General features: G+C 41.0%; 1 protein-coding gene across 1 annotated transcript in view; it reads right to left on the bottom strand.

Annotated features, from left to right (window-relative positions):
- LOC114025947 (FERM domain-containing protein 3) overlaps positions 1 to 24,862 on the bottom strand; it is a 335,752-nt gene extending 310,890 nt beyond the window's left edge. The window contains exon 1 of the mRNA XM_027839487.1: positions 24,667 to 24,862. Within this exon, the coding sequence (XP_027695288.1) occupies positions 24,667 to 24,813 (147 nt within the window). The 5' untranslated portion in view covers positions 24,814 to 24,862. The remainder of the gene's footprint in view (positions 1 to 24,666) is intronic.
- Between the last annotated feature and the right edge of the window lie 609 nt (positions 24,863 to 25,471).

Raw genomic sequence — 25,471 nt, 5'->3', positions numbered from 1 at the left:
ACACACACACACACGTGTGTGTCCACAAGAAACAGTACTGCAAACTGTGTGAACTCTGTGCAAGACTCAGATCCTCTCTGTTATTCCAATATTGAATCCTGACCCCGTCCCAGACCAAGTCTGTTACTCCTTCCTAAAAATTCTGTTTGACACTACTACCAACTCCTGCTTATGATGCAGTTAAGACCTTCCGGGTCTGTTCCCTTAGCTTAGAATCCCAGGCAATTTACTTTCGCTCTTTCTAATCAATGAAATGTTTCTGAGCAGAAAACTTCCAGCTATTGCCTCTCCTTGCTCCCTACCGTAGAAAGTTTCCCACCGTGGCAGGTCCTAGAACAGTGAAGGAACAGTACAGCGGTATATGGTTTGAGCATTAGTCATTAAGGTAAAGTTTCTTAAAAGAAAAACAGAAATTACATTCTTTGTTAACTTCAATTCCCAAAGCAGTAAATTTCCCATGAGTTGATGGGTAGGCAAGACTAAGGTCATTTGGAGTCAAACTGAAAGTTTCAGTTCAAGGAGGAACTCAGAAAAATAGGATTCCAAGGTTCCTGAAAGGATATTCAAAGTTATACCAATAAATATTCACCATCTGATTCAAAAATTTTCCCTCACTGGAAAAACAGGGGTGTATCTCATATAGTAAATATTCTTGTGTACCACAAATGGAATTTTGCTATTTTTTGATTCAGAGGAGGTAGGATAATTTTACAAACATTCATCCCACTGGGAAATTCTGTAAAATGCAGCATTTCACCCTAAGCAGGTGGGATAGCTCAGAGTTACAAACTTGGAAGACTGCCATTTCTCTTGCAGTTTTTCCATCCTACTTATTTTTCTCAATTTACTCGCTCACCCATCGTCTTCATTCTCTTCTATTTTGACTTCATCTCGGGGTGGGGGGGAGGGCTTGTTCCCCTTCTGGCAGGGGCAGAAGGAAGCCCCTCAGAGGTGGACTCAGAAGGTTGCATGAGTTGATGTCAATGACCCAGGGCTGCTCTGTGAGGCTGGCCAAGTGCTGAGACAAAGCAGTCAGCAGCCAGGGACTGTTTGTCTGCTGAGGGAATGAGTTACAGAGGGGCTCCAAGGTGGAAAAAGGGAAAGGACAGATGGAATGAGGAAGGGAGGGAGAGAAGCAGGGCAACCAAGGTTTTTCTTTTAATAAAACTGGAAGGTTTCAACTATACATACACAGCAACTTCAAGAGGCACCTGTACGGTCCTGCATTTTTCAGTACGCGTATTATATTTTCCAAAAGGTAATCTTCAAAGTCATCAAAAAACCTATCTGCTCACAGTGCTGTGCTGGGCACTTTATAAAGTGAGTTAACAAACAGAGCCTGCTCTTCTCAGGGGCAGATGTGATCTTAATCTACCTGAATTTTCAAGTCTCTTGCAGTCACAAGGACATTTGTGGCATTATTTACCAAATCCTACTTAAGAGGCTTAGTTTCGCTCTAAAGTGGATTGGTGGCCCCAAAAATCAATGACATCCTTTTTTTTTTTTCCATCAAGCAAAAGGGAGAATTGCAGACAGCGAAATGCAACAGCCCCTCTACCTCCATCTTTCTGGGAACAGCATAGTTAGTTACAATGCAGTCTAATCCCTGACAAACAGGATGCCAACTGGAACAGATAGGGCAGGATAAGACCTGCCCACTTCACCTTCCCCAAATAACCATTATTATATTTACCTGCAAGGGGATTAGAGCAGGAGAACTTATCAATGATTTGGGGTTTGCTTCGTGCCTGGATCGAATCTGGGTCTCTGTTATTAAGTTAACATCTACACAGCACTTCAAAGTTTGCAAAGTGCTCTAGGTATGTTATCTCCCATTGGATTCTCACAAGGGCCCTGTGGGCTTGGGAAACTGAGCCTGAAAAGGGTTAGCCACCTTCAGCTCTGAAAGCAATCTCTGCCTGAACTCCTCAAACTTCTATCACAAGTCCAAGCTTCAGATCAAAGGCCCACATGAAGTTAGGTCATCTCGTCGACCCTCCTCATTTGACGTGGACTTGAATCACATGGTCTGTTGGCATAAGGACAAGGACGAAGAATCTAGAAGATTCTCCCTCTCTGCCTTTTTCCTCTTCTCCTTTCTCTCTCTGTCTTCCTGATTTGTCCAACTGTGGGCACTTAAATACGTTAAATGATTTTTTTTTAAAGAGACACTGATGTCAATGACAGGAGAGTTTGAGGGCAGTTTTTTCTATATGTTCACAGAAATCACAAGAAAGATTTAGAAGCCTCCAAAGCCAGCCAGTCCCCTTCTAACATTCATCATTGGCCATTCAATGGGAAGGACTCAATGTCATTGGTCCTCTTTGAGAATGAAAGTCAAACAACAATGACAATGATGACGACAACAACGTTCATCATCCTCTTCCAACCTATCCCTGGTCTCCTCAACCACTGGAAAGTACCACTAGAAGACCCAAAGCCACCACTCATCCCAAACCTGCAAAATTGGAAAATCAAAGCACGTAAAAATCAAATTATTTTAATAGCTAAGAAAGAGTTATCTACAGGTCATTTGGTCCAGCCCTACCTCGGGTTGATTATATATGCTATTTCAGACAGCGTAGACAAAGTGAGGGAGCTAGCAGCACAGTGGACAAAGTGCTGGGACTGGAAGACTCATCTTCACGAGTTCAAATACAACCTCAGACATTTCTAGTTGTGTGATCCTGGGCAAGGCACTTCACCCTGTTTGCCTCAGTTTCCTCATCTGTAAAATGAGATGGAGAAGGAAATGCCCAACCACTCCAGTATCTTTGCCAAGAAAACCCCAAATAGGGTCACAAAAAGTTGGACACGACTGAAACGACTGAACAACAACAAACAAAAAGAGAAAGTGATAGAATGTTGGACTTAGAACCTTGAAGATCTGCATTTAAATCCTGCCTTTGATACTAGCTGTCTGACCGTGACACTTACTATCTCTCTGAGCCTCAGTTTCCCCAACTGGAAAACGGAGACCATATGACTATAGAACAGGAAGTTTTGCATCATGAGTTCCGTTTCAGGAGGAAATGCGAAATTTTACTTTAAGTTTAGTGAAAATAAAGATAATTTTTTTTCTCCATCCGTGTTCACCAACCCTGAGAAATCTATCCCTAGGTTAAGAATTTCTGTTATATAATACCACTACTGGTCTGTATCCAAAAACAGATAAAAAACAAAAAGGAAAAGGACCTATACGTACAAAAATATTTATAGCAGCTCTCTCCTGGTGGCAAAGAATTGGAAACTGAGGAGACATTCATCAATTGGGGAATGACTGAACAAATTGTACTATGTGATTATGATGGAATACTATTGTGCTATAAGAAATGATGAGCTGAAAAACCTCAAAAAATGTTAACTCTCTCTCAGAAAAACCTAGAAAGACTTACATGAGCTGATGAAAAGTGAAATGTACTGTACACAAAGTAACAGCAATACTGTAAGATGATTAGCTGTGAATGACTTCACTATTCTCAGCAATACAATGATCCAAGACAACTCTGAAGAACTTAGGATGAAAAGTGCTATCCATCCCCAGAGAAAGAACTGATGGTGTCTGAATACAGATTAAGGCATACTTTTTTTACTTCCTTTATTTTTCTTGAGGTTTTTTTTTTGGTCTATGTTTTCTTTCACAATATGATTAATATGGAAATATGTTTTGTATGATTACACAAGTATAACCCATATTGAATTGCTTGCCTTCTCAACAAGGAGGGTGGGGAGGGAGGAAGGGAGAGAATTTGGAACTCAGAGTTTAAAAAATGAATGATAAAAACTGTTTTTTACACGTAATTAGAGCAAAATAAAATACTAAATAAATTTTTAAATAAATGAACTGAAGCCACCCTCCCCCCCCACAAAAAAAAAGAATTTCTGATATAGCAACTACTGCACTGGGCTGTTTCCAGACTTAAATGAGATTATGTACGTAAAAGCTCTTTATAAATCTTAAAAATTATATTAATGTTAATTATTTCAATTATTCCTGGAAAGAAGTTATTCCTGGATTCCTGGATTCTGGTCTCGGCCCTGACTCTAATGGGCTATTTGATTTTGGATTAATCATTTGTCTGCTTTGGACCTAGGTTTCCATATCTGAAAAACAGGTGGTTGGACTAAATGAGTTCTCACATCCCACAGTTAAGAAACAATGAGATTCAGCAGTCTCCAGTGGTACTTTACTTCTTCATTTGTTCATCAAAAATGTCTCCCTTTTGTCCAGCTACAACTCAAACATCCTACTCTCCCATCCTCTGCCCTTTTGGTAATAGGGCCCTTTATCTCATTTGGGAAAATCAGTGAGTTACCCACAGCCTTACCTCAGACTAAATGGCTCCAGCTCTCTATCTTTCTTCATCAGATCTATTTTAATCGTGTGCACAGATCTGAGGGGATAGTAATACCTGCCTTGCCTACTTCACAGAGTTGTTGTGAGTTAGGCAACCTACTCACAGGATGTGAAATCCAGAAAGCAATATTTAGAGCCTAGAACTAGGGTGACAAGGTATTTCAGAGGCCATGTAATCCAACTTTCTCATTTTCCAGAAGAGGAAACTGAGGCCAGCAAGATTTAGTGATTTTTCCATTGTGCTAAGCTCTCCCCCCAGGGAATGTTTGTCAGAGGCTAGATTCCAAGGATAAGGCAATGCATTTACATACGACAGCCAATGAAACTGAACCCATTACACTTGCTGAAAATCAGTTAAAGGTTAACCACTTACATGGCATCAGAGATTTAGAGCTGGAAGGGGCCCCAGAGGCCGTCTAGTTCAACCCCCTTATTAGTGTTGGTTAACATTTTAGAGGTGAGGTAACCAAGGCTCAGAGAGGTTAGTTATTAATCATGGTCTTGCAGAAAATGCAAAAGACAACAGAAAGCTAATTACAGTCCCAGGAAAGGTGAGAGCTCCCAGCATCTGCATCTGTAGTTATATATGCTGTCCAACTGGCCTCTCTACCCTCTGGGGGTGACTAAAGAGCAGTTTATTTTTCAAAAGATCAGAGGCAGAACCCTTTCTGACCATTTCCATTTTCTTAAAAAGGTTAAAATTTCTCTCGATGTCAGGGTTTGCTTCCATGAATATTATTGTTGCTATGACTGCATTTAAGAATAGAATCAAATCAAATTAAAATCAGGTACGTTTAGTAAATAGCTGAATACTAACTGTAAAAAATGAAGGAAACGTAATTGCCAAACTTATCTACAAGGCAGATAAAGCAGCAACATGGAATCCACTTCCATTCATTTTTTCTCACCTTACTTAAGGTGTTGATGTTACTACTGAGCAAACCTCTTTGTCTTTTCCTTTCACTATTTACTGTTCATCTTCCTCTTCTCCCCAGGCCTCTCTCCTTCCTTCTACTCATTCAAGATACACATCAATCAGCATTCCTTCAAAGAAAGTTTCATCAATGATCCTTCGTTTCAAATGTCTTTCCCCATCTCCTTCATATTCTTCACCCTCCACAGAAGGAGCAGAATTCTAAAACAGCAGCTTTCAGTTTAAAATTTTGCTTTCAGAATCGTCTTATGTCTGCTGGACATTCAGGCAAGCCCAGAGCTATAAGAAAGGGGAAAAAAGGATAAAGAAGTCTTCTTTTATGTGCTCAGACTACAAAGGAGGAGGGAGAAGGGCTATAAGCATAAATAGAAAAGGTGAACCCCCCCCCCAAACCTGGCATGGGAATATGGGATTCAAAAGCACAAACACGTACACAACAAAGAGAATAAAGGTGTTTGCACCTATTTTTAATTTCTTTTTTTTTAAAGATTCTTCAAAGACAACCTATTTCCAATCATTTCAAGAAATCACCCACATCCATCCCAAGTTGGAAATTAGAAGGGAAAAAAGTTTGCAACTTAGGAAGGTGTTATTAACTCATCAACAATTAGTGGTTGCAAGAATTAAAGGGTGTTTTTCTGCTTAGTCTCCATATATAACTCATTTCTAATCACTAGCCAAGAAAAATAAGCTGAGGAATGAGATTTGTACCTACACATTTCAAGAAAGACTGATACAGCGAAAAGAAGGTGTGGATTCAAGTTAACAGTTAGGTTTCTTTAAGTTAAGCAAGTTATTTCGATCCTCTTCATCTCAGGGGTTTTTAAGGCCCCTGCCAGTTCTATGATCGTAAACCCTTTTTGAAAATAAAAAGGGCACATTTCAAAGCATATCTTACATTAACCCCACAAATGCTTTTGACAACATAAGGAGCATATACTCCTCCATTTACATTCAAACCACTTGACGAAGAAATGACGTTTGGATTTATAGAGAGCATGCTGTCGAAAAAGACTCCAATTCTGCCTCTAACACTAGTTGTATTATCATGGGAAAGGACATTTAACCTCTCCAAGCCTCAGTTTGCTCAATCTGAAGAATAAAGGAGTTAAACTCAGTGACATTTAAGGTCGCTCTCAACTATAAATCTTTGAGTTTAGAAAGCTCAAGTCTATTGCAAGACAGGATTTGAACTGTGAGGATCTGGGTTCTAATCTTGGATTAGATTAGATTAGATGAGGCCCTGTGGGACCATGGCCAACTCTCTGAACCTCAAGTTTCCTCTTCTACAAAATGAAGGGGTCAGACCTTCAGGCCGAAATCTATGACCCTAAGACCTGTGATTGAACAAAGGCCTGTCTTTGTAGAAGCAAAGCCGGACTAAATGAAATATGAAGAGAAAACAGTCCCAGGTCATAGAATACAATGCCAGTACCAACATCCTATTAAAAAAAATCAAAAGTTTGTTGATGGGAGATTGCCAGATATCAATGTCTTTTTAAGGCTTCCTGCTTATAATGATTGTTGACAACAGTCACTAAGATATTTTGACCACAAGACTGAAATCCAAGAACTCACTGCAACTACTTATGCCCACCATGTCTCTGAGAGAACAATCTCTGAATAACTATAGGGCCAAAATTAACAACATAACAATAGGGTTTGGATAGATCATTTCCCAAAATACAGGTGCAGGGCAGAGGGGAGTACTTTAAGGTCCCAAACTATTACATCAACTGTCTGTATCGCCTGGATTCATCAGATAATTAGCAAATCTATCTGACATCTCCTAGATAGGGAGTTTCTCAGTCAATTTACAGAAAGGAAAAAAATCACAATCACTACCCTCCCTACAAAGAGATTGCAAGGAGACTTTCAACCTTGCCTTGAAATTATAAATTCCTAGACAACAGGGACCATGTCTGTCTTATTTGTAGAATTTTTATAGCACTTAGAAAGTGCTTTCCAGACATGACTACTTGGTAAACTGAGGCAGAGTGTTTCTTAAAGTAGGAATTATTTTCTGGGTAAGTACACTAAAGAAAGACTATGCAAAGTGTATTATCCTAAGAGATGGAGAAGGAAGCTTTTAAAAAAGAAAGAAAAGTTCCTGCATAATAGCATTAAAAACCTCCCCCTTTCCTTTAAATGGAGGTAAACTTTGGAAATAAAGCAGAGCCACCTTCCTTTCAGTGGCATATGATTAAAATCTGCTTTGCTCTTAATTTGGCACTCTCAAATTACTGGACTCCTGCTGGCACTGCATACTCACAGTTCACTGCTGCCCTTGAATTACTATACAACTTTAAAAAAAAAAACAGTGGGCAAGGAAGGTGTCATCAACACAGCTGGTGAGGAAAATGCTTCAGTTCCAAAACCAGAGTCAGGAGATGTCCTTTGGTGTCACCTGTCCCATGATGCTGCTCAGCAAAAAAATGAATCTCCCTACAGGTTTATTGTGCAGCTCACCTGGGAACATAAGAGGCTATGTTATCCCTGACAAAACTCCAGGTGGTAGGAGAAAATCTGAAGTGTATTTTTCCATAGCTGACTCCAGGGATTTCATTGTTTTTATACCTAAAGCTTTAAAACAAGGAGATTCTGACAAGGATCTATCCAGGACCCAGGCAGAGATATAACTGGCTTCTTAACCTCCTAGAAACTCCACAAAAGATCATGGCTCATTTCCCTTCTTTATCCATCTTAGTGAAAAGACTGCACTATTAAATAGTGCTAATATTTGTCTGGTAATTATTCTCAAATATTATAGGGCAAACTATTTGGAAAACTGAGTTGGCCAATCTATTGATACCATGTGCCTCTTCCATTTTTCAACTAACTCCTTGAAATTGAAAAATGCAGGCTGTAAAAAAAGTAAACTCCTTCCTCTCCCCTTTATCCAGACATGTCAAAAGATAAATATATTGAGAGACATACAGATAACTGATTGAAGGTTTTCTTAAATAAACAATGCAAGGAAATAGAACAAAATAATATAATAGGAAAGACAAAAGATCTCTTCAAGAAAATTAGAGATATTAGATTAGCTAATATGACAAAAAAGGAAAATATTGGATGTTGGAAGGAATGTGGGAAAACTATGACACTAATACACTATTAGATTAGTGATCTAACCATTCTGGAGAGCAATTTGGAACTATGCCCAAAGGCCTATAAAATGTGCATACCCTTTGATCCAGCAATATCACTGCTAGGTCTATATCCCAAAGATATCCAAAAAGGGGGGAAAGGACCTATTTCTACAAAAATATTTATAGCAACTCTTTTTGGGGTGGCTAAGAATTGGAAATCAAAGGGATGCCCATCAAATGGGGAATGGCTAAGCAAGCTGTGGTATGTGACTGTAATGGAATATTACTTTGCTATAAGAAAAGACAAGCAGGATGATTTCAGAAAACCTGGAATGACTTACATGAACTGACGCATAATGAAGTGAACAAACCCATTACCTTATTAATCAGAGTTCTGTTGACACTTTACTACAAAGGTTAATCTTTAGTTCATTTTAAGCAACATTTTAACCTTCATCACATCTCAGTTTATGAGTACATGAAAATGTGTTTGAATTTAAAATATTTCACATCGCAACTATCAGGGAACTAGGGTTAGCCAATACCTGTACTGAAACATCTAACCAAGCATTAGAGTCTTAATCTAATAAACCACCATCTTATAGTATATAAAGAACTCATTACTTTGATAATCATCGGATGCTATTGCTAATTAACATTTCTACTCTTTAACAGATATATATGTATATGTGTGTGTTACATTGAGGTATATATGTTATTTGTGTATATATGTGTATATAAACATGTATATTTATAATTTCAGATGAAACTCCATTATAAGTTTTGGTCATTTGACCTGCTAATAATTGCAAATGCCTACAGAGGTGTTCACTGTACTTTATTTTCCTTTCATTAATCTTCATAATATGCCTAGAACCTAAGTAAAAAAATGAAATTATTCTCACATTCGATAGACAGGAAAGCTGAGATACAAAGAAATTAAAGGACTCGGGGGGATGTAATAGATCATAAAGAGCCATAGCATGAGCTATCACTATCATTATGGTATTATAATTTACAAAGCTGCAAGTGATGTGATTACTTATGTCCGCATGTTAATAAGTCCTCTGGTGCCATTGTGCCATGCTATCTTAGAAAGTTCCTTGAGGGCAGGTTCTATATTATTAGATACTCTCCATTGGCAATAAAGTCTTATTGTATTTATAAATATAAAAACCATGTTTAGCTCACGGGCAGTATAAAAATAGGTGTCTGGTAGATTTGACCCTCAGGTTATATATAGTTTGCTGATCCCTGGACTGGATTATTAGAAGGATTCCTTCCTGCTCTGCCAACCTTTAATCCTATGGCCATTTCTGGGTGTCCTTCCCAAATGGATCATGAAGAAGAACAAGAGATGAGATGAGAGAGTGAGACAGAGAGACAGAGGGACAGAGGGACAGAGAGACACAGAGAGAGAGACATATATCTTTATACATACACACACCTATATTCATGTGTGTGATATAAAGACATGTGTATATATGTATGTGTACATATTTATGTATGTGTGTATATACATATATATTTATATGTGTGTGGGCATGTGTGTATAAGTCCACAATTGGCTATGGCCGAAGTTTAGAACAGTACAGCCAGGCCACCTAAACTCAATTCTTCAATACAAGTTTACAGGAAAAAAATTCAGAGGGTTGGGGGGAGAAAGAGAGAGAAAACAGGAGGAGAGTTGGATGGTTCTAGCTGTCTATTAGCTATATAGGAGATGGGAGTACAGAGTTTAAAATCAGGAAAACCTGCATTCAAATCCCACTCCATTATTTTCTAACTCTGGGCAAGTAACAAAACCTTTCTAAGCCTCAGTTTCCTGATCTGTAAAATGGAGATAATAATATCTGCAGTACTTGTCTCATAGGGTTTTTGTTGTGAGGCTCAAATGAAAAGACTTTGTAAAGTACTATGCAGGTCCTGAAAATGAATTCCCTGATGGGGTCGCCTGCATTCAAATTCGCACTATTTGAGGTGATAATTGAGTAAAACAGCCTTTGGTTCCAGCCCAATGGCATTTTGCAGTACAAATCTGAATAATGCATCCACTGCAGAGGATTCATTAATCCTACTAAGTGGTACTTAGCTGCAAATGCAAATTGTTATCAGCATGCAAATTGTTATCAGCATGCAAATTGAAACCAAAACCAGCACACATGGGGTGAGTAGTTCAGTACACCATCCCCTGGCAAGTATACCACGGCTTAGCAATTTTTGCTCTAAAATATTACAAGTGCTCCAAACTGACAGATATAATAGTAAAGGATTATCTGTCAGGATTCTTATCAAGTTTTCACTCTTCAAAAAAAAATCTACTTAAAAATTTTTTTTAAATTTTCTGATCTGCTGCATCTTTCTGGTAATCTCCCTCCATTTTTCTTGTACCTCATGGGGAAGGTTGACTAGAAACAAATAATTCCAAACCTCACATTTTTTTAAGGATGTGTGACATGGTCTATACTATAGGCAAAGTAACTTCTGCAAATGAAAACAGATGACCATCACTCTAGGTGACTGCCAAGCGGTCCACTCCAGCTAGCACATTACCTTGTTTCTCCGTAATGTGGTCAGAATTTCCCTCTACTGCTGCTAAGTTGTCATGGAGAAGACAATCTCACACTAGCTTAAAAAGCCAATCTAAGACTAGGAAATGTGTCACTATAAGCATGAACTGCAACTCAGCCCCTAGTTTTCCTCCTCTTCATAATTCCATAAAATTTTCTATCACTGGCAATATTCAATTTTAAAACAGCCATCTTTAGATTTGGGGCAAGGGCATTTTTCTCCCATTCTTAGGATCACAGATCTTGAACCGGAAGAGACCTTAGAAGTCACTGAGTCCAACCCCATTATTTTATAGATGAGGAAACTGAGGTCCAGAGGTAAAGTGACTTGTTGAGGACCATTTGAACTCAGGTAGTCCTGGCTCTCAAGGTGACTCCAAGTCATTCTTCTACCTACTACCCTATACTGCCTCTCATTCCTCTCTTAAAGTCCTCCCATAGTGACCATAGTATTTCAAAGGCTATGTCAGTTGGACACAGTGACCATAGTATTTCAAAGGCTATGTCAGTTGGGCACAAGCTCTTACTCATTGGAAAGACTTCAAGTGTGGACCCAGCAATGGATTAAGTGTCTGTCTGAGGACCAGCACAGCCAAGGTCATGACCAGAAGGCTAGCCACACTAAAATAGTAGCTCTTAACTGTGAGTCCATAATTTTTTTTTTTTGCTAAGAGTATTTCAACATAATTTGTTTTCTTGGTACTAACATGCATTTTATGATATGCCTTTAAAAACACCCTTCTGAGAAGGGTTACATAGACTTCACCACACTGCCAACAGGTTCATGACACGATAATTGTTACAAAACCTTTAACTAAACGTTGGCCTGAGGTTAACAGGAAGAGAAAATTTAACACGGTCAGAACATGGTACCTGACTTCAAGTATTTAAAGTGCTATCCTATAGAAGGGGCATGAGACTTGATTTGCCCAGCCCCAGACAGAGCTAGGACGTATTGGCATAATTTGCAGAAAGGCAGACTTCACCCTGATGTAAGAAAAAACTTTTTAAAAAAACACAAAATTAGAGGTATCCAAAAGTCAAACAGTCTTCCTCAGGAAGCAATGGGGCTCCTCCTGACTGAATGTTTTCAAGAAGATTCTGGACGGTCACTTTCTGGGGGAGGTCAGAGAAAGGATTCTGATTTGAGTGTGGATTAGATGAAATGGCCTCTGAGGTAACTCCCAACTCAGAGATTCTGTGAATTTTTTCAGACAAAACAACTCACAAAGACCACCTACCCCAAGCAGTCTGTGTCACTGGAAGGGGTAACTATACCGATGATCCTTTAAGTATTTGTCCCCATGAGCAGCACCCCATTAGCACTTATCACAAGTTCTCCAAATCATCTATCTATCCATGCCAGAAAAGCACTCAGGAAACAGATGCCTCCATGAGAATCTGATAGCTCTTCATTCCTTCCAACCCTGAAGCCTTAAAACCAATGCCTTCATATTCTTGATGCAGAAGGCTTAACAGTTCTATGTCCACATTTGCAAAACCTGTTCTTAATGGCTACTGACCAAAATATTTTTTTCCGATCTCTTTGAGGACAAATCTCATTTTGCATTCAGTCACTGAGGGTGGAGCAACCATTCATCAGCCTACCACTCACTGCTGTGAAAAACACATTAGATTCTCCACTTGACCAGTTCTAAAACTGTTCTCAGCATCACTTTTTAAGCCCTCCCAGAATCCCTCGCCCAAAGTCACACAGTGACTTGGTGGAAAGTCAAAGCCACACTTCCAGTCTCCTAGTGTTATATAGTCATCTTCTGACAAATTGGATTCCATCCACAGAAAAATGTAAACTCCTTGAGCAAGGGACTCAAGACTTTTCATTTTGTCTTTTTGCTCTATTTGGCATTTAAAACCCTTGACAACATGGCCCGTCCACACCTTTCAAGTCTTCTCACACTCTACTCCCTCCCTCCCATACCCTATTTAATCCAGTAACTGGCCATCTTGTGGCTCCTCACTCATGACACTCTATGTACTGACTCATACTTTTTCACTGGCTGTGAAAATTCTCTCCCTTCTCACCTCTGCCTCCTGGCTTCCCTGGCTTCCTTCAATTCTCAGCTCAAATACCACCTTCTGTAAGAGTCCTTTCCTGGTCTCCCCTAGTGCTAATGCCTTCTCTTTGGGATGATCTTCCATCTTTTCTGCATATATCGTGTGTGTGTGTGTGTGTGTGTGTGTGTGTGTGTGTGTGTGGTGTGACATGGTTTTTTGCATGTTGTCTCCCCCATTAGAATGTGTAATTCCAGAGACATGGTAAGCACTTAATAAATGCTTATTGACTGCCTGACTGATTCTCTGAGGACTTGAATATTTGCTGTTTTTCAGTCACATCCAACTCTTCATGACCCCATTTAGAGTTTTCTTGGGAAAGATACCAGAGTGGCTTGCTGTTTCCTTCTCTAGCTCATCTGACAGATCAGGCAAACAGGTTAAAGTGATTTGCCCAGGGTCACACGTTAGTAAATGTCTGAGGCCAAGAAGAGTCTTCCTGACTCTTGGCCTGGCACTCTATCCACCATGCCACCTAGCTGCCCCAGGACTTGAATATAGTAACTGCTTAATTGGTACAGATACAAACTGTTAGATGAAGGGCTAGGACCCCACCTTAGCTATCTTTGTGCACAATATCTTGGACATTATAGATGTCTGATAAATGTTTATTGGCTGGAATTGAGTTAAAAAAATGGGGCTGAACTTGACAATCAGCTTTCTGTATCTTTCTCACTTTATTCTAGCTGAACAAATGGTGTCTTCTGTTCCAGTTCAACAGAAAAACTGTATTTGATGCTTCCTGCAGCATTCACAATGGGCATATTCCATTTGCATATTAATGTTACATTATGTACATGTGTATATACGTAACTATATATGTGTTACCGAGACAAAGAGGACCCAATGAGTATTCCACATGGACACACTCAATGCTTTGAATGAGTTTGGCAGCATTTCAGCTAATGCCACATGAAAGCTTACAGGCCCAAGATGTATTTCTTCTGAAAGCCACTGCAACTAGCAATCACCCAGACAATGTCATCCAAACTATGTAGACCTAATAAAAAAGCAGAAATAGTTCAGCTCAGCCTCTCTGCAAAATTATCATTACCATATCCGGGAGAAGTCAAGAGATAAGATCCTAAATTAACTGCAGTCAATCTGGAAAGTAACCATCTCTCATGATTCGTTTTTTTTGGTATGTATATGTTTGATATAGAATCACAGAATTTTGAAATTGCAAGAGAGTAAATTTAGAGATCATCTAAGAAAGCGATACTTATTCAATGGATCCCACTTTGTGTCATGGATCCCCCTTTGGCAGAGTGGTAAAGCCTATGGACCACTTCTATCAAATGAAATAATATGTGTAAAGAACTTAGCACAATGCCTGGCACATTACACAGCTGCTTGATAAATGCTTGCTTCCTTCCTTCCATCTCAGAGTAATGTTTTAAAGTGCATTTAATAAGTAATAATAATAATAATAATGGCTAGCATTTACATAGTGCTTTAAAGTATATAAAGCACTTTACAAATATTATCTCATTTTATCCTTACAACAAATCCTGGGAGGTAGGTGGTATTATTATCCCCATTTTATAGATGACGAAACTAAGGCAGACAAAGGTTAATCAACATGCCCATGGTCACACAGCTAGTCAGTGCCTGGGGCTATATTTGAACTTGGGTCTTCCTGACTCCAGGTTCAGCACTCTACTGCATTACCTAGCTGTACACAGGAGTACAAAGGTAATCAATTATACTGAAATACAGTTATTGGAAACATGGAAAGATCTATATGAACTAATATAGACGAAGCAAGCAGAAGGAAGAAAACAATATATACATCAACTACAACAATGTAAACGGAAAGAACAATGACACACCAAAAAATCAAAAACAAATGTAACAAAATTATAAAGATCAAACATGATTTGAATGAAGAGATATGAGAGGATACCCCTAAACCACCCTTTTTGACTAGGTAGGAGGAGGTCCATAGGTTTTACACTGCACATGTTTTGAGACTTTCTCAACGTATCAAGCAGTTGCACTGACTTTTCTCCCTCTCTTTAAAAAAAAAATGTTATTTGTCATATGAGATGACTCCAGAAGAGGGGAAAGAATACATGGGATACTATGGTGATCTAAGAAACAAAAATCATCAACAAAAATTATTTTAAAAAAGAAATACAGTTATCAAAATATTTTAAAAGACAAATTCATAGACTCCAGGTTAAAAACTCCTGTTCTAAGATTGTACATCTAGGAAAATGCTATCCACATTCAAAAAAAGAACTATGGAGTTTAAATGCAGATTGAAGCATACTATTTGCTATTTTTTCTTCTGTTTCACTTTCTCTTTCTTGTGGTACCTCCTATTGGTTCTAATTCTTCCTTACAACATCACTAATGCGAAAATATATTTAATAGGAATGTATATGTATAGCCTATATTAGATTGCACGCTGTCTTGGGGAGGGAGGCAAGGAAGGAGGGAGAGAAAAATTTAAAACCCAAAAGCTTATGGAAATAACTGTTGATCAATTAAAATAAATTAATAAAAAAAGATTGTACATCTACAGCTAAAATGAATATCAGAGGCCATTTTAGATCAATCTCTTCATTTTACAGGTGATAAAAACTGAGACCTAGGGAAGTTAAGTGACTTTCTCAGGATTGAACTGCTAATTAGACCAGAACTAGAACCCAGATCCACTGATTAATAGTCCAGTTCTCGTTCTATTATTATCACACGGCCTCTCCATGAAGCTACCAGCTGATGGCTGAGACCTCAAAGAAATGAGAGCTGAACCTTCATCAAGTAGGTGATGGCTCTTAAGATATTTAATGTACCACATCTCTCCCATATGTTCACTTCCTCTTCAGTTTTCATCATATTCTATGAAATCCCATGAGGTGCTCATATTTTCTCAACCCAATAATAACAGGGCTTTCACTAAGTCCTATACCATTGCTCATCATGGTATAGCCATGCCAAGTCAATAGCAACCAAGGGCAAGCACTAATAGGCTTTTATCAATCAATGAGGGGCTCAAGGATGGCTCTGGCCATGAACTGTCTGCTTCTCATCTCAAGATCAGCCTAGGTAAGGTCCAAGAGACTCACTGGCAGAGTTGGCTACTGAGACATGAGTTCATCTATCTCAACTCATGAAGACTTCCCATTAAGACATGGAGGAATTATGTCCTTCTTTACTTACAAGGGATACCCACAAAGATGAAATCACAAATCACAACATGAAGTAATAATAGGGGACCAAAGGAAGAAATGGGGTGTTTGTGAATATAAATTGGATCTATGCAAAATTCCACAAGTGGGATTTTTATCAGCTATAATGGTTAGAGGGTTTTCTAACTGTTTCTAAGATTAGTGTGCAGCCACATTTCCATGTATTTGCCTAAAGCACCTTCCATTAAATAATTAGGTGAGAGAAGGAGCCAAGGGCCTTTGGTTTCCTCCTTTAGCAGAACGGGCACTGACTTTGTAGTCAAAGGATCCAGGTTCACATTAGTTATGTCAGTTAGCACCTAAATAACCTGTCAGGGCCCTAAACTCCTCATTTGTGAAATAAGGGAGTTTGAGCATATGACCTCAGCAGTCCCTTTCAGGTCTAGACCAATGATCTATGACAAAGTAATGAATTAATACTGTGCTTTGAACAAACATTGCTGTTGACTAACTTGAAGAAAAATATTCCAGCTGTCTCTTAGGCCACTAGAGGGTTGAATTAATACCTAAAAAATACAGGTTAAATCTCAAAACAACAAACTGCCAAGAAATTGTCCAAATTTATTTTTGCTTATCCTGGAATGTTTAAAAATAAATAGATAATGCATTGGCCATGGCTTGGATATCTGCTTTCTCCACTATGCAGAGACTTCTTATTATAACACTAATATTGAAACATGATTTAGCCTACATGGTAGTTCCTGTTTTTTGGTTTGGTTTTTTTTTTTTTAATCCTTCAATGATAATGGGAACATAAGAAGGAATTAAGTTCAGAAGAGATTTCTGAAAGTGAGAGGAGTACTCAAGGCTTAGAGTTAGCTATCATAGAACCAATTCAATTTAACAAACACTTATTAAGTTGTTCAGTTGTGTCCAACTCTTCACAGACCATTCTGTCCAAGAGTTTTCTTAGCAAAGATACTGAAGTAGTTTGCCATTTCCTTCTCCAGTGGATTAAGGCAAAGAGAGGTTAAGTGACTTGTCCAAGGTCACACAGTAAGTATCTGAGGCCAAATTTGAACTCAGGTCTTCCTGACTCTAGGCAGAGCACTCTATCCACTGAGACTAGCTATCTCCTTTATTAAACACAACATTATACCATCACAGGTAGTATTGAGTGAGCGATGGAGAGCTAACCTCACAGTAAGGAAAAGCTGGATTCAAGTTCCACCACTTCTGATACATATTGGCTCAGCGACCCGGGCAAGCCACTTAACCTCAAAGTGCCCCCAGGCAACTTTATAAACCTAAGTTAAGGAACACTGTGTCAAACTGCATTACTGGAAGGAGTTTTCTCACAAGTAATTCCCTGTATCAATAAATCATAGATCGAGACCAAAATAACAAAAAAAATCTAATGGGAACTTAGATACACACACACACACACACAGAATTTTAGAACTAGAGTGCACCTTAGAGATCATCTCATCCTACCCTTTCATTCTATGGATATGGAAACCGATAGAGACCCAGACTCAAAATGATTTACCACAGGCAACAGCTAGTTGGCATCCAGGCCATCAGAGGACCCAAATCTCCTGACTTTTTTGTTACTCCAGCCTACTCGCATTATTCACAACTAAAGATATAAGCTAAAAACCCCTATCATCTGGCAAAATTTATTTAAACAATCAATAAAATATTTACTGAGTAGCTATAATGCCGTCAAATCACTATGCTAAATTCCCTATTCAACTAAAAATCCAAACCCTTAGGCAATGCCCATGGCAGACATAAGAGTACCAAGCAGGAAACCTCAAGTGGGAGGACACATAGTTATTTACCATTCAATATCCCCTCTTCAGTCCTCCTAATAAAGTCTTGTTCCCTAGTCCATCAATCAATCAAAAGTATTTAAGTATCTACTACTTGCCAGGTCCTGAGCTAGGCCATGGCTATATGGTACAAAGAAGAAAACAGTCCCTGCTTTCAAGGACCTGACATCCTAATACGCGTGACAAGCATACAAGTAATATATATGATATAGGTATACAAGTATGTATTATATATTTACTTATATTATATGTAATATAATATATATTATATCTCATACATAAGTATTACCAAATAAATATAAAATCGTTTCAGAGGGGAGGCATTTTCAGATAAGTTTTAGACGCCTAATAAGATATGAAACCATTTAAAAAGTGATGATCAAGATGAGTCTTGAAGGAAGACAAAGATTCTGAGACTGAGTTGAGGAAGGAGGACATTCTGAGTCACAAGGAAGGGAGATGAGGTATCCTAGCAAGAAAACAGGCCAGTTTGATTGGATCTCAGAAAGCAGTCTAGACAGAAATTAATATACAGTGAGTCTAAAGCTTGAGGGTAGGTTGTACAGAGCCTTAAAAGCTAAACAGAGGAGTTTGCATTTTTTTCTGAGAGTCAATAAGGAACCACGGAAACTGAGTAGGGGAGTGACATGATCAGATCGAAGTTTAAGGAAAATCAGTTTGACAGCTGTGTCGAGCACCAAATGAGGGAAATGTTGAGACAGGAAGATCAATTAGGAGGCCATTGCAATAATCTGGGCAGGAGGGGATGAGAGTCTGAGGTATGGCACCGGTGTGAGTAGAGCCATTTCCTTCTCCAGCTCATTTAACAGATGAGGAAACTGAGGCAAACAGGATCAAGTGATTTCCAAGGTCACACAGCTAGTAAGTGTCTAAGGCCATATTTGACCTCAGAAAGTGGAGTTCTCCTAACTCCAGGCCCCAGGCTCTACCCATTGCATCCCCCAGCTCCCCTATAAGTTACACCATTGCACAAATCTAGAGGAACTGCTGACTCTTTCCAACACTTAGACTAAACATTCACAATCAAATGAAAATGTTTACAGAATCAGCACTTTGGATCCAGTGAAAAACATACTACAGTATTTGGGATTACACGTGCCATCTAGTAATTAACTGTGATGCTTCCTGGTGAATATGCCCAGTAAGGTGTTTCCTTTTGGAAATTATTCATTGCCAAAGTGCCTCCTCAACAACAAACCCTTCAAAACAAGCATTTTTAAAAGCTACTCTTTAACTAAACAAATAAACAAACCACATTCCTGATCCTACACTAATCTCTGATGTGTCTGGATGAAAAGATCACTGACAAAAATATGGCCAAATCATTAGTTCAAAGACCTAAAAGCTGAAGGGACCTTGGAGATCTTCCAAATAAGAAAGTTTGTTTTTTTTTTTTGCTAGGCAATGGGGTTAAGTGACTTGCCTAGGGTCACAGAGCTACTCAGGTCCTCCTGACTCCAAGACTGGTGCTCTATCCATTGCACCACATAGCTGCCCCCTAAATAAGAAATTCTTGACATGGAATCAGTGAAATTGCTGTTTTGGAGGCTTTGGGATATGTGTGTGTGTGTGTGTGTGTGTGTGTGTGTGTGTAGACATATACATGTGTGCACATCCAGGGGTGGGGAACCTGCAGCCTTGAGGCCACATATGGCCCTCTAGGTCCTCGGCTGTGGCCTTTTGACTGTTTGAAGTTTTATAGAACACTTGAAGTTTTGGAAAACACTTGATGAAAAAACTTCACAGATGAAAAAACTGAGGCTGAGAGAGACAAAAAGTGATTTGTCCAGAAAGACCTGGGTTCGGGTTTGTCTTATCCCTTCCACCCCCACCTTTCTGGGATCTAGTGACAATGATCTCTTTACCATTCCTTTCACAAGTTTTATAGAACAAATCCTTTTATTAAGGGGATTTGTTCTGTTAAGTTTGGATTCAGTCAAAGGGCCACACTTGAGGACCTAGAAGGCCATGTGTGACCTCAAGGCCCAAGGTTCCCCACCCCTGGCATATACATATACATATATACACACACATATACATGCCTAAGTATTTTTATCACTATATTTCAATGTAATCAATTTCCCTCGTACTCCTATGCATTTTATTGTTTATTCTGAGAAGGGCTCTGCAGGTTTAACCAAATTCCCAAGGGGTTCTATGACTAAAAAAAAGTTAAGAATTTCCAATCTTGTCCAACCCCTTGATTTTACAGATGAAGATACTGAAGCACAAAGTGATCTGCCCAAGATCACACAAGTACTAAGCAGTTGTTGTCCTTCATTCTTTAAGAGGACCAAAATGACATCACTATATTGGAGTCAAGATACTATGTGTCACACTATAGCTGATCAGACCAGCATGAGTTTAGGAGGCTCTACCATAGGTCGGGCACAATGTCCATATGAACATTCCGAGTGGAGATGTCTCTAAATTTGCACATCTCAGCAGGTACTAAGTAGAAGAGCCAGAACGAACGTTTCCTCCTGAAGACAGCACCCAGGGAAAAAACTTGGCATTTACCCTCCCTGGCTCTGATTTACAGAGCTACCAGAAAAACTATTCCTTGACCTTTGGTTCAGCAATTCAACCCTGACCTGTGACAAGGGACTTAATTCTGGAGAATAAGAAGTGGGGGGAAAAGGGCAATCAAATGAGAAGGACCTATTAGGTAGCTGGAGAGACAAAGAAGTCAAGATAGTCCCTGTCCTCAAGGAACTTACAGTCTAATGGGGGAGACAATATGCAAACAACTAAATACATCCAAGATATATACAGGATAAACTGGAGATAGATAACCTCAGAGAGAAGGCAGGAAAGGAAGGTGGGATTTTAGCTGAGGCTTGAAGGAAGCCAGGAGTCAGAGAGTACCAGGCATGGATTATAGTCACTGAAAAGACATAGTAGGAAGATAAAGTATCATGTGAAAGGACCGGTAAAGAGATCATTATCACTGGCTCCCAGGAAGGTGGGGGTGGAAGGGATAAGATAAACCCGAACCCAGGTCTTTCTGGCCAAATCACTTTTTGTCTCTCTCAGCCTCAGTTTTTTCATCTGTGAAACTGGCATAATAATACCTGTCCTAACTACTTCCTGTGGTCATTATGAAGTCCATATGAGATAATTGCACATCAAGTGTTTTCCAAACCTTCACGTGCTATATAAATGTCAGCTCCTCCTCTTGGCACTTATAAATTCCAAGCTCCCAAGTCCAGAATTATATCTTATTCATCCTGGCAGCCTCCTCCAGCCCCTTGCACAGAGGAAGTGTTAAATGTTTATTGAATTGAACTGAAAGTTTCATGCCCTAAACAATTAAGGGCCCTTAGGGATGATTTCAGGTCAATCACTGCTCTTTTCAGCAATGTGGGGAAATGGGGAGGGCAGCCTAGTGGAGGCCCTAGACCAACATAAATTCTTTAATTCTTCAAGAATTATCTATTCTTGAAAAGAAGTCTTTAGGACAGTCTAAAAAAAAATCATCACCATCATCTCTCCAGTTTCTCTAACCCAACATCACCCACTTGTATTACCAGTTTTCAACATCTTTAATTTTTCCTTTAAAAAAAATGCCCTTAACATTAGAGTTTCCATAATTCAGCAGAAGATCACCTAAGGTCTATCTATATACCCAGCACCACCCCACTTTCTCCCAGTTCATCACCTCTCTTCCCTCCATCTTCCAGAACCTAATCCATAGGATCTCATTTAAATAAACCGTACATTTAAAAAAATTCAAGGAGGCTCATTCACACGGAAAAGATAGAGAGTGGGCATTCCAAGGATATTACATCTCTGCGCCACCGTGCAGGGCATTCAATTTTCCACACTCATTAGAGCTAACTCAACAACAGCCCTGCCACACTGACTTTCTTAACCATGAACTACAGTAAGTAGGGAAATATGTGCCTGCAATACCCCCCCACCCCCCCCACCCCCAACCCCTCCCAACCCCCCACCCCCGCTGTTCCTGGACAGCCTCCAAAATCAGGTGCAAAAGCAGTGAGAGGTTCTTGATACTGAGAGTTATTAAACACTAGAATAAAATCCTAAAGGAGGCCGGAAGGGATATTCGTGGCAAACATCATGTCCAACCACCTCGTTTTACAAATTAGGGAAGTGAGATTTGGAAAAGTCAAATTACTTGTCCAAGGTCACAGAGTCTCAAACTCAGGTCTTCTGGTACCTAGTTCAGTGTTCTTTCCCCTTCCTAAAAGTTGTGGGAGGGGTTAAGAGGGGAAGAGGGGAGATTTTCATCCATTATAGATGAGAATCAAGGTGGATCTTCCTTCAGAGAGGGGTGTAAAACATATAAAAGTTGTCTTACAAATCTGTGATCCTATGAAAGAGAAAAAAAAACAAGAAAATAAAAAAAAATTTAAACCCTCCCACACCCTTCTAATTATAAGAAACTTGTTTTTCTTCAGACCAAAAGGAAAAAAAAAAATCCTTTTCTTTGTTTAGTTAAAACAAAATGGAAACATCCAAGCACTGACTCTCTGACAGAGACTCTCTACCCCTGCTACTTCAAGGTTATTAGAAATTCTCAGGGCACTTCTGTGATTTTGTGATCTAAAAGCATAATTGTGATTCACTTTGATTCTTCTTAATATGCCATACAAAACTTTTCTGAGAGCAAGAGAGGTGTCCCAAAGATATGTGATGGCCGGATTTTCTGAACCAAAATCAGGATAAGTGATCTAATGCTTTTTAAAGTCTTTTTTAAAGGCTTCTGTTGAAATAGGGATTATTCTAAGATATCCTGAAGGTATGGCCATAACACCCTAATCTAAGGAGTCCTAGCAACTCTAAAAAAAAATTGTAAACAAACAGTTGTCTTTGACCTAAAATTCTATTGCCTCATTTTCCAAACGCTTCTGCAATGAGAATCTTTATTCTTTGTTGGCTCCCAGAACAGCAGAAGTATAAATACAGGCCCGGCTTGATGTATTCAGCTGAGCCAAGGTAGACTTGTGGCCTTTAAAGAATGTTTTAGATCATATTAGAGTAGGGGAAAAGAAGGTTAAAAGAGCAGAGAATTCATATCAGTTCTTTCAGAAACAGTCCCCAAATAGCTGTGTCTTCAACAGCTGCCTTGCCTTAAATCATGTGCTTCCATTGTACAACTTAAAGCAAAATGCAGAAATTTAATCTAGCTATATCTATCAACCATCTATGTGCAGAGTTGGTGGTACCATTAAAAACTATATATTCTGCTGGTGCCTTTATTATTTATGAATATCATACTGAAAGCCAGACTCCTCCAGGGGAATCAGGAGTGGCCAATGGGACTCAGAGATTAAACCCGGACAATGCTTTCCGCTTTTTAAAGCTAAAGCACTTTTTCTGGTACAAAGTAGTGAGACACTTCCCACAAGAAAACCGAATGCTCTTTCATTCAGTATGTGCCCAGCACACCAGAAATGGGTTTGAATGGAATATGTTTTGTATTTTCAAAGTCACTGCCATGTATGCCAGCATTGGGTAGGACTGAGAGAGGGAGATCCCCGACAAGAAGGAAATCTTAAAAGGTACTGCAAATAATGCCTAGGAAGGAGCAGGATTCTTGGGGCACCCTCAATGAAATAGGGTCAGGCTGGGCAGAGGTGTACACACACACACTCTCTCTCTCACTCTCACTCTCTCTCACTCTCATTATGGGGCCTTATTCCCATAAGCCAAAAATGCACCTTGGCCCAGAGACAGCCTCTTCCCAAACTTCAGCCAGAAAGAACTAACTGCACAACTATGCAAAGCGAAGCCTCTTTCCTCACCCAGATCCCCACCCCCAGCCCACAGCATCCAAGGTTCCCTGGGCTCCTTGGCGGCGGCATCAAACACTCCTTTCGCAGAAACACCCAGACGTGACAGCTCCTCTTTTAGCAACAGAAGCAGCGTGCTCCCCCGCACCCTCCCCAGCCTGGAAGGAGAGTCTGGAGCTCCCGGAGCTCCCGGGGCTGCCCGGGCGGGCGGGCGCGCGCGCACCCTCCCCACTCCCGGGGAAACTTCGCCGCTGTGCGTGCACCCCAGTAGTAAACGCTACCGCGAGGGCGCCTAAGGGAGCGGGGCTGGAGGCTGGGAAGGGCTAGCCCAGGAGGACCGAGGCATGGGTGCAAGGTGCACCGTGCACGATGCACGGGCGTCCAAGAGAGCCTGGGGAAGAGCGAGCAGGAAGTTAAGTTCAAGTGCACAGAGCCCCGGAGAGACTGGGTGGGGAGGGAGGAATGCCCCACTTCTCAGGCTGGCTGCTCGATAGACCCCTGTCCGCGTGCGGGGAAGCCCACGCTGGGGGACGGGGGGGGGGAGAGAAGGGAGCCTGGGGGAATGAAAGCGCACCTTCGAGGCTGGCTGGGAGAGGAAGAAAGGGGATGCACGAGATGTCCGTGCTTCTGGAGGGAAGGGCGCGTGCAGGTGTCAATAGCAAGGGATTGGAGGGCGGAGGGGCCGGGGTGGACAGAGAGGGTCCTGCCATATGCACGGCAGTCAATGCCCTGGCTCCGGGTCTCCCGAATATGGCTCCCACATTCGAGGATGGGGACGCCTAACTCCAGCAAGGAAATCGCCCCCTCCCCGTGTCTCTCCCTTTTCCATTTGTCCCCAGTCTAACCCCGCGCCCGGCGCCCACCCATCCCCACTCCCACCGCCCTCACCTGGATCTGGCAGGAGATTTCGGAATCGTCCAGCAGCCGGATGGTACATGTCATCTCCTGGCTGAGCGATCTGATGCTCGAGCTCCGAAAGCGGATCATTTTCATCGTCCTCCTGCCTCCCCGCACACAGCGGCAGGATGCAAACATACACCGCGGCCCCGGGGAGCGGGAAACCTCCGGGAGACACCCACGAGGGCTGCCCGCCGAGCAGCAGCGGCAGCGGCGGCGGCGGCGGCGGCGGGAGGAGGGGGCCGCGATCAGCCCCGGGGAGGCGGCGGCGGCGGCGGGAGAGGCGGCGGCGGGAGAGGCGGCAGCTGGCCAGACATGCTGGTAGTGAGAGCGATGGCTGGTGATTCCCTCCCGCCCGCCCCGCTCCCTCCGCCTCCGCCCCCCCGGCTCCCAGTCCCTTCCTGCTCGCCTCTCGCCAAAGAGAACCCGGGCTGGTGACGCCGTCACCGAAACACACACACACCCTGGCAAGGAGAAAGAGGGGGTGGGGGGCGGCAGAGGGCTCTGGGGGCAACCCCGCGGAGAGAGAGGGGAGGGGGGCGAGAGAGAGAGAGAGAGCGAGACAGCGAGAGAGAGCGAGAGAGAGAGAGAGATCCCTGTATGTGATGCTGTTGCTGCTGCGTCAAGCTTTGCTCTGCTGTCTCCTGCTTAGGTTTAGCTTCCCTCCCTCCCCCAGCCTGCCTGTTTTCTCAGCATAACCTCCTTCTCTCCTTCTCTCTCTCTTTCTCTTTCTCTCTCTTCCTCCTATCTCTCTTTCTCCCTCCTATCTCTTTCTCTCCCCTTCCCCTTCTCTTCT

This window comes from Vombatus ursinus, unplaced genomic scaffold (assembly GCF_900497805.2).
Source record: "Vombatus ursinus unplaced genomic scaffold, bare-nosed wombat genome assembly UNPS02014832.1, whole genome shotgun sequence".
Lineage (NCBI taxonomy): Eukaryota > Metazoa > Chordata > Mammalia > Diprotodontia > Vombatidae > Vombatus > Vombatus ursinus.
Note: the sequence above shows the minus strand (reverse complement) of the source record. Positions and strands in the feature narration are given on the sequence as shown.